Consider the following 14,907-nt stretch of genomic DNA (forward strand, 5'->3'; position numbering starts at 1 on the left):
GTCTGGTCCAGTCCCGGAAAGTATCCTGTCACAAGTGGGGCACTTTTGTGTTTCTTCTGTGGGGGGTTCTGGGTTTGAGAGGATAAGGAAGTGGCTCTGGTTATTTGCTTCTGTACCAGGTCGGGAGGGTAGTTGCGGGATGCGAAAGCTGTTGTCAGGTTGTTGGTGTAATGGTTCTGGGATTCCGGACTGGAGCAGATTCGTGTGCCACGAAGACCTAGGCTGTAGGGAAGGGACCGTTTGATGTGGAATGGGTGGCAGCTGTCATAATGGAGGTACTGTTGCTTGTTGGTGGGTTTGATGTTGACGGACGTGTGAAGCTGGCCATTGGACAGGTGGAGGTCAACATCAAGGAAAGTGGAATGGGATTTAGAGTAGGACCAGGTGAATCTGATGGAACCAAAGGAGTTGAGGTTGGAGAGGAAATTCTGGAGTTCTTCTTCACTGTGAGTCCAGATCATGAAGATGTCATCAATAAATCTGCACCAAACTTTGGGTTGGCAGGCTTGGGTAACCAAGAAGGCTTCCTCTAAGCGACCCATGAATAGGTTGGCGTACGAGGGGGCCATCCTGGTACCCATGGCTGTTCCCTTTAATTGTTGGTATGTCTGGCCTTCAAAAGTGAAGAAGTTGTGGGTCAGGATGAAGCTGGCTAAGGTAATGAGGAAAGAGGTTTTAGGTAGGGTGGCAGGTGATCGGCGTGAAAGGAAGTGCTCCATCGCAGCGAGGCCCTGGACGTGCGAGATATTTGTGTATAAGGAAGTGGCATCAATGGTTACAAGGATGGTTTCCGGGGGTAACGGATTGGGTAAGGATTCCAGGCGTTCAAGGAAGTGGTTGGTGTCTTTGATGAAGGATGGGAGACTGCATGTAATGGGTTGAAGGTGTTGATCTACGTAGGCGGAGATACGTTCTGTGGGGGCTTGGTAACAAGCCACAATGGGGCGGCCGAGATGATTGGGTTTGTGAATTTTAGGAAGAAGGTAGAAGGTAGGGGTGTGGGGTGTCGGTGGGGTCAGGAGGTTGATGGAGTCAGGTGAAAGGTTTTGTAGGGGGCCTAAGGTTCTGAGGATTCCTTGAAGCTTGGCCTGGACATCGAGAATGGGATTACCTTGGCAAACTTTGTATGTGGTGTTGTCTGAAAGCTGATGCAGTCCCTCAGCCACATACTCCCGACGATCAAGTACCACGGTCGTGGAACCCTTGTCCGCCGGAAGGATGACGATGGACCGGTCAGCCTTCAGATCACGGATAGCCTGGGCTTCAGCAGTGGTGATGTTGCGAGTAGGATTAAGGTTTTTTAAGAAGGATTGTGAGGCAAGGCTGGAAGTCAGAAATTCCTGGAAGGTTTGGAGAGGGTGATTTTCATGAAGAGGAGGTGGGTCCCGCTGTGACGGAGGATGGAACTGTTCCAGGCAGGGTTCAATTTGGATAGTGTCGTGGGGAGTTGGATCACTAGGAGTAGGATTAGGATCATTTTTCTTCGTGGCAAAGTGATACTTCCAGCAGAGAGTACGAGTGTAGGACAGTAAATCTTTGACGAGGGCTGTTTGGTTGAATCTGGGAGTGGGGCTGAAGGTGAGGCCTTTGGATAGGACAGAGGTTTCGGATTGGGAGAGAGGTTTGGAGGAAAGGTTAACTACTGAATTAGGGTGTTGTGGTTCCAGATTGTGTTGATTGGAATTTTGAGGTTTTGGAGGGAGTGGAGCTGGAAGTGGGAGGTTGAGTAGATGGGAGAGACTGGGTTTGTGTGCAATGAGAGGAGGTTGAGGTTTGATGGAAAGGTTGTGAAGGGTGAGTGAGTTGCCTTTCCGGAGGTGCGAAACCAGGAGATTGGATAGTTTTTTGAGGTTAAGGATGGCATGCTGTTCTAATTTGCGGTTGACCTGTAGGAGGATGCTCTGAACAGCCGGTGTGGATGTGGGAAAGATTGAGGACATTTATTAAGGATAGGAGTCGACGGGTGTGTTCATTGGCTGAGTTGATGTGTAGGTGAAGGATTAGGTGGGTGAGGGCAATGGATTGTTCAGTTTGGAACTGGTATAGGGACTGATGGAAAGAAGGTTTGCAGCCAGAGATGGGAACTGTAAGTGTGAGGCCTTTGGGGGTAATGCCAAATGTCAGACAAGCCTGAGAAAATAAAATATGCGAGTGTAATCTTGCTAGGGTGAAGGCATGTTTGCGGAGTGAATGTAAATAAAACTTAATGGGGTCATCGTGGGGGTGTTGTGAGGGTGACATGGTATTAGAAGGTGGAAAGTGTGACATGAGGTTGAGATGAAAATGAAAATAACTGGAGAAAGTAACTGGAGATCTGTTGTGAAAAAAGGCGAAAAAGTGTTGGTTAAAGCTGGGCTATGTTGATCCTGTGGTGAACTTGGATTGGTAGACAACGATGTGCACATAGGTTAGGTGGTTGTGTTGCCGCCAAAACACGTTAAAGGATGGAGAGATTCGGGGAAATTTCGAAAAAACGGCGTGTAAATGTATTAAAAAGAGTGGTTTTGTGGTGGCAGATTATGAAAATGAGGTTAACAATTGTCTGGCGAAGAAATAATGACGTTAAAACCTGTGGGAAGCGGCTGAAAATTATCAGTGATGTGGGAAGAACGGAAATGGAAATAAAGCGAAAGTTATCAGAACTAGACAAAAAGGTTGTTTAATAGGTGAAAGGAACTGTTTGTGGACTAGAAACGGTGGATTTTATAGCAGCGGTAGTGTTGAAAGCGGAAAAAAATTTTTGTTTATGGTTTGGAAGTGGGTGACGTATTATTGAGTCTATATAGGCAGGATAAAATTGTATAGTAGATTACGGTAAAAAGGAGAAGGTGAATACAAAGTGAAACTACTGGCACAAACAAAAAGAGAAAATAAGATGACAGAAAAGATTTCGAAATGCAACAGTGACAATAACAAACGTAATTGTTGGGTTCAAATTAATGATATAAATTAATAGGGAAACATTCCACGTGGGGAAAAATATATCTAAAAACAAAGATGATGTGACTCACCAAACGAAAGCGCCGGCACGTCGATAGACACACAAACAAACACAAACATACACACAAAATTCCAGCTTTCGCAACCAACGGCCACCTCGTCAGCAAAGAGGGAAGGAGAGGGAAAGATGAAAGGAAGTGGGTTTAAAGGGAGAGGTTAAGGAGTCATTCCAATCCCGGGAGCGGAAAGACTTACCTTAGGGGGAAAAAAAGGACGGGTATACACTCGCGCGCTCACACACACATACCCATCCACACATATACAGACACAAGCAGACATATTTGGTCTTTAAATATGTCAGCTTGTGTCTGTATATGTGTGGATGGATATGTGTGTGTGTGTGTGTGTGTGTGTGTGCGAGTGTATATCCGTCCTTTTTTCCCCCTAATGTAAGTCTTTCCGCTCCCGGGATTGGAATGACTCCTTACCCTCTCCCTTTAAACCCACTTCCTTTCGTCTTTCCCTCTCCTTCCCTCTTTCCTGATGAGGCAACAGTTTATTGCGAAAGCTTGAATTTTGTGTGTATGTATGTGTCTGTTTGTGTTTCTATCGACCTGCCAGCGCTTTCGTATGGTAAGTCACATCGTCTTTGTTTTTAAATATATTTTTCCCGCGTGGAATCTTTCCCTCTATATATATATATATATATCATACACACAAAATTCAAGCTTTCGCAACAAACTGTTGCCTCATCAGGAAAGAGGGAAGGAGAGGGGAAGACGAAAGGAAGTGGGTTTTAAGGGAGAGGGTAAGGAGTCATTCCAATCCCGGGAGCGGAAAGACTTACCTTAGGGGGAAAAAAGGACAGGTATACACTCGCACACACGCACATATCCATCCACACATACAGACACAAGCAGACATATTTAAAGACAAAGAGTGATGTGACTTGCCGGGCGAGGGCGCTGGCACGTCGATGGATGCACGGACGGGCGCAGGCATGCACATGGAATTCTGGCTTTCGCAACCAACGGTTGCCTCGTCAGGGGGGAGGGAGGGAGGGGGGGGGACGAGGGGATTTGGGTTTTGGGGGAGGGGATGGGAGTCGTTCCGGTCCCGGGAGCGGAAGGACTTGCCTTGGGGGGGGGGGGGGGGGGGGATGCGTGTACGCTCGCACACGCGCGCATGTCCATCCGCACGTGTGCAGACAGAAGCAGACATATGTGTGGATGGATATGTGTGTGTGTGTGTGTGTGCGCGAGTGTATACCCATCCTTTTTTCCCCCTAAGGTAAGTCTTTCCGCTCCCGGGATTCGAATGACTCCTTACCCTCTCCCTTTAAACCCACTTCCTTTCGTCTTGCCCTCTCCTTCCCTCTTTCCTGACGAGGCAACCGTTGGTTGCGAAAGCTAGAATTTTGTGTGTTTGTTTGTGTGTCTATCGATGTGCCAGCGCTTTCGTTTGGTAAGTCACATCATGTTTGTTTTTAGATATATTTTTCCCCACGTGGAATGTTTCCCTATTAATTTATAACAATACATGCACATTCGCTTGATTGCATTCGAGATCTGGCGGTTACACCAATTATTACTGTACCATCGTGTCACATTTGCAATGAATTATCTTGCACTTGCATTAAACTTTGGTCTTGCAATGTGAACCACGTAAATATTTTATATAGATAAATGTATTCCTGAAATTTCACTAGTCTGTATTAGTTATTTCTTGGTGTTGTGAGTTTTTTTTGTCAGCGTATTACCTAAAGTAAATGATCATGCACTACATAGAGAGAACTTCAGAAACTTGCTATTTTTGTATAAATCCATTTTTTTATTTAACCTACGACTGTGTTTGTTGCTAACAATAAACTTCAGTTAGAAATAAGACAAATATATTAGCACCAAAACTTTCAACCTGCCAGCAGTTTTATGACTAAACTGAAAACCTGTATACATTGATGACGACGACGATGTCTTAGATATAGATGTAGATGTAGATGTTTATGAGAATATGCTGCAATACACCGGATAGAAGAGGCACCAAGTAACACAGGCATTCCTGTAAAAGTGAAATTAGAAGAAAATGAATTTTTTTAAAAAAAAAATCACTTCCTTGTCCCTAGAGTAACATAAATAATGCAAGGACTAAAGGTCATAACTCATCATATAACAGGGGTGATGACTGGTTGAAAGGCACACAAATAAGATGTAAAACATTGGTGAGCTTATTGGTAGATTGCTTCCTCGGAGCTAAAGTACAAAACCCACATACTCGAGCACAGCTACATTGTCCCATGGTGATACTGGGTAATGAGGGGGTGGGGTGGGGTGGAGGTGACCCTTTACAGCTTTTGGTTGGCAGAGGTTTACTCTGCATCCTCGGAGCCAGTGGTTGCTTCTCATACTGGGAACTGGGTGTCCTACCTTTCCTTTTTAACATTCCCCAACCCACATACCTCTACTACCTGAGGAAGGAACTAATGCTCCCAAAAAACTAGAATAGTTTTGTGTACTTTTATGTGTGTGTATTGGCAGTATTAAAAATTTGACTACTTGATTTGTGGTGAAAATATATGTATTGATTTGTTACTTTCAGACATGAAAATGGAAGTGTCTTAATCCTCTGTTCAGAAGGAAATGCCGGATTTTATGAAATTGGGATTATGACCACTCCAATAGAGGCAGGTTATTCTGTACTGGGATGGAACCATCCAGGTTTTGCTGGCAGCACAGTAAGTAATAATTTATTTTTCTCTTAGTTGTGTGTCTTTCTGATCTATTAATATTTCTTACACACATCATCAAGAGCGTTACGACTACCCACTCAGAAGTGTGTCGCAGCACCATTAGTACAGAAAAACACTGAATTTTATTCTGCCAGGGGCTTTGTAAACCCTTTGTACTTTGCTGGAGGCAGTTGTCACATCAAAGCTATGCACAGGCCCTGTGAAGCCCGTGTAGATCACGTGGTGACATGTGATATCTTCCGATCTGTTGCATCATGCATCCTAAATGTGTTAATATCCATGTGGACTGATGGCCATGTAGGAAAGTCTTATCCATAGATGAAAACATTGACCAATAACTAATGCAAGTGATCATAAATAGTATTAACAAACCTGACAAGTTTTACTCAGTTGTCTACAAGTACTACAAATCTCAGGAGTTGCAGATGAACATTATTAATAGCATAATACGTTATTAATAGCATAATGCCTGTGTATGCCCAATAACTTGAGGCACCTGTTTCTGAAGAAAATTTTTGTCGGATTTCGTCATTTTTAAAAAAGTTATTTCTGTTACTTTCTCACTATTTTTTAATCATTTCGTCAAGGATTTTGCTAAATTTTATTTCCACTTTCAGCAAAAAGAAAAAAAGAAACTAAAGTAAAGATCATTTACAGCATTTTTAGAGGTGGAGCAAATGGTTACTTTGGAGTAACTGTTATCACGGTTACAGTTATTCTTTTATAACAATTGTTTTTAACAGTTATAAATAACTGTCAGTTATTTTTCTCTACCGAATGCTTCAGACGGGGTTCCAGTTAAATAACAAAGTAGGTGGAATCTATCAGTTTAGTTATCAGTGAATTATAATGGCAAGTGGCAAGAATGTCGTATGAATCGTGTCATAACCTTATCTAATTAACTGTCTGATACATTTCAATTTGTGTTTATGGTTATTGGTGTTTCATATTGTATGTGGGTTATTGGTCACTATTAGTAATGTTATCCTTGCAACTGTAAATGGAAAGTATGCAGAACTTCGCCGCAGCACTGTTTAAGTGAAATATTATAAACGTGCTTTTTTAAGTATGAACTAATACGTAAGCTGAAGCCTGTAGATAAAATTCGTAGCTTAATTTCTTGTGCTGTGCACTTAAGAGAATAAGTGTGCAGCCTTGTAAAACAACATGCAAATATACATAACTTGATAGATTCTTTTACTCTTGTACAAGATAGTCCATTTGAGGAAAGTGAGAGTATGCTAATACAAGTTTTAGGTGAGATTTGGAAAACTGCTTGGTTTCTTCAGCTACCATGAAGGTTTTAAGTTTTTGGAGGGAGAATGACTAAATTACATTTCTCGAACCCATCAGCTTGTTGTGTACTCTTACGCTTCCAGTGGATGATTGGTTGTGTTGACCTCATAATGGTTACAGATTTAAATGCCTCTCATGTTATTATGATACCATTTTTCCTCTGTTGAACTATTTCTTCTTTGGGTATCCAGAATGTGAGAGTCAGAATTAATGATATTGATGTTGGAAATATGCATTTGCATTAAGTTTTCAGAAATTTCTCAATAACAAAATTTCCTGTCATGAGGAATACTTGACCTGTCAATTCCATGCTTTGCTTTTTTCCCCCCTTCTGTCGCACATGTTGTTGTTGTTGTTGTTGTTGTTGTTGTGGTGGTCTTCAGTCCTGAGACTGGTTTGATGCAGCTCTCCATGCTACTCTATCCTGTGCAAGCGTCTTCATCTCCCAGTACCTGCTGCAGCCTACATCCTTCTGAATCTGCTTAGTGTATTCATCTCTTGGTCTCTCTCCACAATTTTTACCCTCCACCCTACCCTCCAGTACTAAATTGGTGATCCCTTGACATCTCGGAACATGTCCTACCAACCGATCCATTCTTCTTGTCAAGTTGTGCCACAAACTCCTCTTCTCCCCAATTCTATTCAGTACCTCCTCGTTAGTTATGTGATCTACTCATCTAATCTTCAGCATTCTTCTGTAGCACCACATTTCGAAAGCTTCTATTCTCTTCTTGTCTAAACTATTTATCGTCCATGTTTCACTTCCATACATGGCTACACTCCATACAAATACTTTCAGAAACGACTTCCTGACACTTAAATCTATACTTGATGTTAACAAATTTCTTTTCTTCGAAAACCCTTTTCTTGCCATTGCCAGTCTACATTTTATATCCTCTCTACTTCGACCATCATCAGTTACTTTGCTCGCCAAATAGCAAAACTCCTTTACTTCTTTAAGTGCCTCATTTCCTAATCTAATTCCCTCGGCATCACCCGACTTAATTCGACTGCATTCCATTATCCTCATTTTGCTTTTGTTGATGTTCATCTTATACCCTCCTTTCAAGACACTGCCCATTCCGTTCAACTGCTCTTCCAAGTCCTTAGCCGTCTCTGACAGAATTACAATGTCATCGGCGAATCTTAAAGTTTTTATTTCTTTTCCATGGATTTTAATACGTATTCCGAACTTTCCTTTTGTTTCCTTCGCTGCTTGCTCAATATACATATTGAATAGCATCGGGGAGAGGCTACAACCCTGTCTCACTCCCTTACCAGCCACTGCTTCCCTTTCATGTCCCTCGGCTCTTATAACTGCCATCTGATTTCTGTACAAATTGTAAATAGCATTTTGCTCCCTGTATTTTGCCCATGCCACCTTCAGAATTTGAAAGAGAGTATTCCAGTCAACATTGCCAAAAGCTTTTTCTAAGTCTACAAATGCTAGAAATGTAGGTTTGCCTTTCCTTAATCTTTCTTCTAAGAAAAGTCGTAGGGTCAGTATTGCCTATCGTGTTCCAACATTTCTACGGAATCCAAACTGATCTTCCCGGAGGTCGGCTTCTACTAGTTTTTCCATTCGTCAGTAAAGAATTTGTGTTAGTATTTTGCAGCAGTGGCTTTTTAAACTGATAGTTCAGTAATTTTCACATCTGTCAACACCTGCTTTCTTCGGGATTGGAATAATTATATTCTTCTTGAAGTCTGAGGGTATTTCGTCTGTGTCATACATCTTGCTCACCAGATGGTAGAGTTTTGTCAGGACTGGCTCTCCCAAGGCTGTCAGTAGTTCTAATGGAATGTTGTCTACTCCTGGGGCCTTGTTTTGACTTAGGTCTTTCAGTGCTCTGTTGAACTCTTCACACAGTATCATATCTCCCATTTCATCTTCATCTACATCCTCTTCCATTTCCATAATATTGTCCTCCAGAACATCGCTCCTGTATAGACCCTCTATATACTCCTTCCACCTTACTGCTTTCCCTTCTTTGCTTAGAACTGGGTTGCCATCTGAGCTCTTGATATTCATACAAGTGGTGCTCTTTTCTCCAAAGGTCTCTTTCATTTTCCTGTAAGCAGTATCTATCTTATCCCCTCGTGAGATAAGCCTCTACATCCTTACATTTGTCCTCTATCCATCCCTGCTTAGCCATTTTGCACTTCCTGTTGATCTCATTTTTGAGACGTTTGTATTCCTTTTTGCCTGCTTCATTTACTGCATTTTTGTATTTTCTCCTTTCATCAATTACATTCAGTATCTCTTTTGTTACCCATGGATTTCTACTAGCCCTCGTCTTTTTACCTACTTGATCCTCTGCTGCCTTCACTATTTCTTCCCTCAAAGCTACCCATTCTTCTTCTACTGTATTTCTCTCTCCCATTCCTGTCAGTTGTTCCCTTATGCTCTCACTGAAACTCTGTACAACCTCAAGTTCTTTTGTTTATCCAGATCCCATCTCCTTAAATTCTCACCTCTTTGCAGTTTCTTCAGTTTTAATCTACAGTTCATAACCAATAAATTGTGGCCAGAGTCCACATCTGCCCCTGGAAATGTCTTACAATTTAAAACCCAGTTCCTAAATCCCTGTCTTACCATTATATAACTGTCTGAAACCTTCTAGTACCACCAGGGTTCTTCCATGTATACAACCTTCTTTCATGATTCTTGAACCAAGTGTTAGCTATGATTAAGTTATGCTCTGTGCAAAATTCTACCAGGCGGCTTCCTCTTTCATTTCTTAGCCCCAATCCATATTCACTTACTACGTTTACTTCTCTTCCTTTTCCTACTGTCGAATTCCAGTCACCTATGACTTAAATTTTCGGCTCCCTTCACTATCTGAATAATTTCTTTTATTTCATCATACATTTCTTCAATTTCTTCGTCATCTGCAGAGCTAGTTGGCATATAAACTTGTACTACTGTGGTAGGTGTGGGCTTCGTGTCTATCTTGGCCACAATAATGCGTTCACTATGCTGTTGGTAGTAGCTTACCCACATTCCTATTCTTTTATTCATTATTAAACCTACTCCTGCATTACCCCTATTTGATTTTGTGTTTATAACCCTGTAGTCACCTGACCAGAAGTCTTGTTCATCCTGCCACCGAACTTCACTAATTCCCACTATATCTAAGTTTAACCTATCCATTTCCCTTTTTAAATTTTCTAACCTACCTGCCCGATTAAGGGATCTGACATTCCACGCTCCGATCCATAGAATGCCAGTTTTCTTTCTCCTGATAGCGACGTCCTCTTGAGTAGTCCCCGCCCGGAGATCCGAATGGGGGACTATTTTACCTCCGGAATATTTTACCCAAGAGGACGCCATCATCATTTAACTATACAGTAAAGCTGCATGTCCTCAGGAAAAATTATGGCTGTAGTTTCCCCTTGCTTTCAACCGTTCACAGTACCAGCACAGCGAGGCTGTTTTGGTTAGTGTTACAAGGCCAGATCAGTCAATCATCCAGACTGTTGCCCCTGCAACTACTGAAAAGGCTGCTCCCCCTCTTCAGGAACCACGCGTTTGTCTGGCCTCTCAACAGATACCCCTCCGTTGTGGTTGCACCTACGGTACGGCTATCTGTATCGTTGAGGCACGCAAGCCTCCCTACCAACGGCAAGGTCCATGGTTCATGGGGGGGGGGCTGTCGCACATATGAGGCAATAATAAACACTTCATCTGTCAGTGCCACCTGCCTGCTTTGACGTTTTTTCATTTCACTATTTAGTATTGTGACAGTTACCTGTCTGAATACCTATCAGACTAATTCATGAACTAGACATGTGAGAGCTCAAAATGAGGGGCTAAGTTCTGCATATAACAGAACCGCAACATAGCAATGAGTGTTACTTAACATAACAGAAAATGAACTGACTTGAGCTCTTTGAAAACAAAAACGCATATATTATTCAAAAACATTCATGTTGTGTGCACAAGTACTAGTAGGCCCTAATACAAGCAAATCTATTCTTTTATTGAAATACCACTGATAAAGTATCTGATCTGAATGTTGCTGTAAGCATACCTGTATTCATTCCAAATGTGCCTCCATCAAATGGTTAATTTGTCATACATGTGTCTGAAGTGTAAATATTCCATTGTACAATTTTCCTGAATAAAATTGATGTGCTCAATACTGTGTAGAAAATGTTTGAAAGTCAGTGGCCAAAAAATAACTAAAAAAATTGCAATGAATGTGTACAGGTTGAAAAAACTCGTGTTTCTCATAGTAAAGCCACAAATCTATGTTTCATCGAACTGCACGAGTTTTTTTTAGATCACCTACAATACTCAGATATTTCAGTAAGTGTAAAACCCCTAAAAATATTAACATGCTGCATACTCTTTACAATATCTCATAGCTTTACATGTACTATTGCTAGTACTACTATTCTAGTGACAACAACACAGAGAAAAACAAGAACATAAAATGAAAGTCAATACCCTCCAATGCAACCAGAAGTCGGAAAGAGAGTGACACCTGTTCTGGAACTACACTCCTGGAAATTGAAATAAGAACACCGTGAATTCATTGTCCCAGGAAGGGGAAACTTTATTGACACATTCCTGGGGTCAGATACATCACATGATCACACTGACAGAACCACAGGCACATAGACACAGGCAACAGAGCATGCACAATGTCGGCACTAGTACAGTGTATATCCACCTTTCGCAGCAATGCAGGCTGCTATTCTCCCATGGAGACGATCGTAGAGATGCTGGATGTAGTCCTGTGGAACGGCTTGCCATGCCATTTCCACCTGGCGCCTCAGTTGGACCAGCGTTCGTGCTGGACGTGCAGACCGCGTGAGACGACGCTTCATCCAGTCCCAAACATGCTCAATGGGGGACAGATCCGGAGATCTTGCTGGCCAGGGTAGTTGACTTACACCTTCTAGAGCACGTTGGGTGGCACGGGATACATGCGGACGTGCATTGTCCTGTTGGAACAGCAAGTTCCCTTGCCGGTCTAGGAATGGTAGAACGATGGGTTCGATGACGGTTTGGATGTACCGTGCACTATTCAGTGTCCCCTCGACGATCACCGGTGGTGTACGGCCAGTGTAGGAGATCGCTCCCCACACCATGATGCCAGGTGTTGGCCCTGTGTGCCTCAGTCGTATGCAGTCCTGATTGTGGCGCTCACCTGCACGGCGCCAAACACGCATACGACCATCATTGGCACCAAGGCAGAAGCGACTCTCATCGCTGAAGACGACACGTCTCCATTCGTCCCTCCATTCACGCCTGTCGCGACACCACTGGAGGCGGGCTGCACGATGTTGAGGCGTGAGCGGAAGACGGCCTAACGGTGTGCGGAACCGTAGCCCAGCTTCATGGAGACGGTTGCGAATGGTCCTCGCCGATACCCCAGGAGCAACAGTGTCCCTAATTTGCTGGGAAGTGGCGGTGCGGTCCCCTACGGCACTGCGTAGGATCCTACGGTCTTGGCGTGCATCCGTGCGTCGCTGCGGTCCGGTCCCAGGTCGACGGGCACGTGCACCTTCCGCCGACCACTGGCGACAACATCGATGTACTGTGGAGACCTCACGCCCCACGTGTTGAGCAATTCGGCGGTACGTCCACCCGGCCTGCCGCATGCCCACTATACGCCCTCGCTCAAAGTCCGTCAACTGCACATACGGTTCACGTCCACGCTGTCGCGGCATGCTACCAGTGTTAAAGACTGCGATGGAGCTCCATATGCCACGGCAAACTGGCTGACATTGACGGCGGCGGTGCACAAATGCTGCGCAGCTAGCGCCATTCGACGGCCAACACCGCGGCTCCTGGTGTGTCCGCTGTGCCGTGCGTGTGATCATTGCTTGTACAGCCCTCTTGCAGTGTCAGGAGCAAGTATGGTGGGTCTGACACACCGGTGTCAATGTGTTCTTTTTTCCATTTCCAGGAGTGTATAAGAAATGTAGAGAGTAGAATTCTGTTATTTGTCAACTCTCGGGAACCCCTGATGGCAAGCGGTTATTTCCGTACCAGTACGTAAATCTATATCTACATCTACATTTATACTCCGCAAGCCACCCAACGGTGTGTGGCAGAGGGCACTTTACGTGCCACTGTCATTACCTCCCTTTTCTGTTCCAGTCGCGTATGGTTCGCGGGAAGAACGACTGTCTGAAAGCCGCCGTGCGTGCTCGAATCTCTCTAATTTTACATTCGTGATCTCCTCGGGAGGTATAAGTAGGGGGAAGCAATATATTCGATATCTCATCCAGAAACGCACCCTCTCGAAACCTGGCGAGCAAGCTACACTGCGATGCAGAGCGCCTCTCTTGCAGTCTGCCACTTGAGTTTGCTAAACATCTCCGTAACGCTATCACGGTTACCAAATAACCCTGTGACGAAACGCGCCGCTCTTCTTTGTATCTTATCTATCTCCTCCGTCAACCCGATCTGGTACGGATACCACACTGACGAGCAATACTCAAGTATAGGTCGAACGAGTGTTTTGTAAGCCACCTCCTTTGTTGATGGACTACATTTTCTAAGGACTCTCCCAATGAATCTCAACCTGGCACCCGCCTTACCAACAATTAATTGTATATGATCGTTCCACTTCAAATCGTTCCGCATGCATACTCCCAGATATTTTACAGAAGTAACTGTTACCAGTTTTTGTTCCGCTATCATATAATCATACAATAAAGGATCTATGTATTCGCAATACATTACATTCGTCTGTGTTAAGGGTCAGTTGCCACTCCCTGCACCAAGTGCCTATCCGCTGCAGATCTTCCTGCATTTCGCTACAATTTTCTAATGCTGCAACTTCTCTGTATACTACAGGATCATCCGCAAAAAGCCGCATGGAACTTCCGACACTATCTACTAGGTCATTTATATATATTGTAAAAAGCAATGGTCCCATAACACTCCCCTGTGGCACGCCAGAGGTTACTTTAACGTCTGTAGACGCCTCTCCATTGATAACAACATGCTGTGTTGTGTTTGCTAAAAACTCTTCAATCCAGTCACACAGCTGGTCTGATATTCCGTAGGCTCTTACTTTGTTTATCAGGCGACAGTGTGGAACTGTATCGAACGCCTTCCGGAAGTCAAGGGAAATGGCATCTACCTGGGAGCCTGTATCTAATATTTTCTGGGTCTCATGAACAAATAAAGCGAGTTGGGTCTCACACGATCGTTGTTTCCGGAATCCATGTTGATTCCTACAGAGAAGATTCTGGGTTTCCAAAAACGACATGATAGGCGAACAAGAAACATGTTCTTAACTTCTACAACAGATCGACGTCAGAGATATAGGTCTATAGTTTTGCGCATCTGCTCGACAAACCTTCTTGAAGACTGGGACTACCTGTGCTCTTTTCCAATCATTTGGAACCTTCTGTTCCTCTAGAGACTTGCGGTACACGGCTGGTAGAAGGTGCGCTTGTTCGCTCCAGTAACTATCCTCTCTGGCAATATCACCAAGTTCTACAACCTTTAACTGTAGTCAGGAACACAGTTACCAACTTCCAGGTTACCTATAGGGGTATCCCGTTAACTGCCAGAGAACAAGAACTGTGAGTGAATACGATAATGGCCAGAGAAAAATACTGAACTCTGACAGTTATCTCTATAGTTGCTCAAATTCCTTGTAACTATTTGTACCACCCGCCCAAACTAAATTGACACACAGAGCAGTGACTCAAGAGAATGAGCGTACATGTGCAATGTATTTACACTTGCTTCTATCAGCCATCGCTCTAACATTAACTTTATTTGATGGCTTGTGTTGAAAGTAGGGAGAGTGCACAAAATAGTATGCCATTCTATCAACAGATGGCATGCAGTCTCGCAGTTATTTCCATGGCATACAGAACACCTCCCAGATGGTCTGTCCCTCAGCACCGTAGCCAGAGCTCAGATGAGTTGACGCAAAAGCGTAGTACGA

At 43.6% G+C, this 14,907-nt stretch overlaps 1 protein-coding gene across 1 annotated transcript in view; it reads left to right on the forward strand.

The window, feature by feature from the left end:
* The window catches only part of LOC124795033 (phosphatidylserine lipase ABHD16A), a 160,705-nt gene that overhangs the window by 55,392 nt on the left and 90,406 nt on the right, over window positions 1-14,907 (forward strand). Inside the window, exon 7 of the mRNA XM_047258810.1 lies at window positions 5,536-5,671. Coding sequence (XP_047114766.1) covers window positions 5,536-5,671 — 136 coding nt within the window. The remainder of the gene's footprint in view (window positions 1-5,535; window positions 5,672-14,907) is intronic.

The sequence above is a fragment of the Schistocerca piceifrons genome, chromosome 4 (genome assembly GCF_021461385.2).
Source record: "Schistocerca piceifrons isolate TAMUIC-IGC-003096 chromosome 4, iqSchPice1.1, whole genome shotgun sequence".
NCBI classification, from domain to species: Eukaryota; Metazoa; Arthropoda; class Insecta; order Orthoptera; family Acrididae; genus Schistocerca; species Schistocerca piceifrons.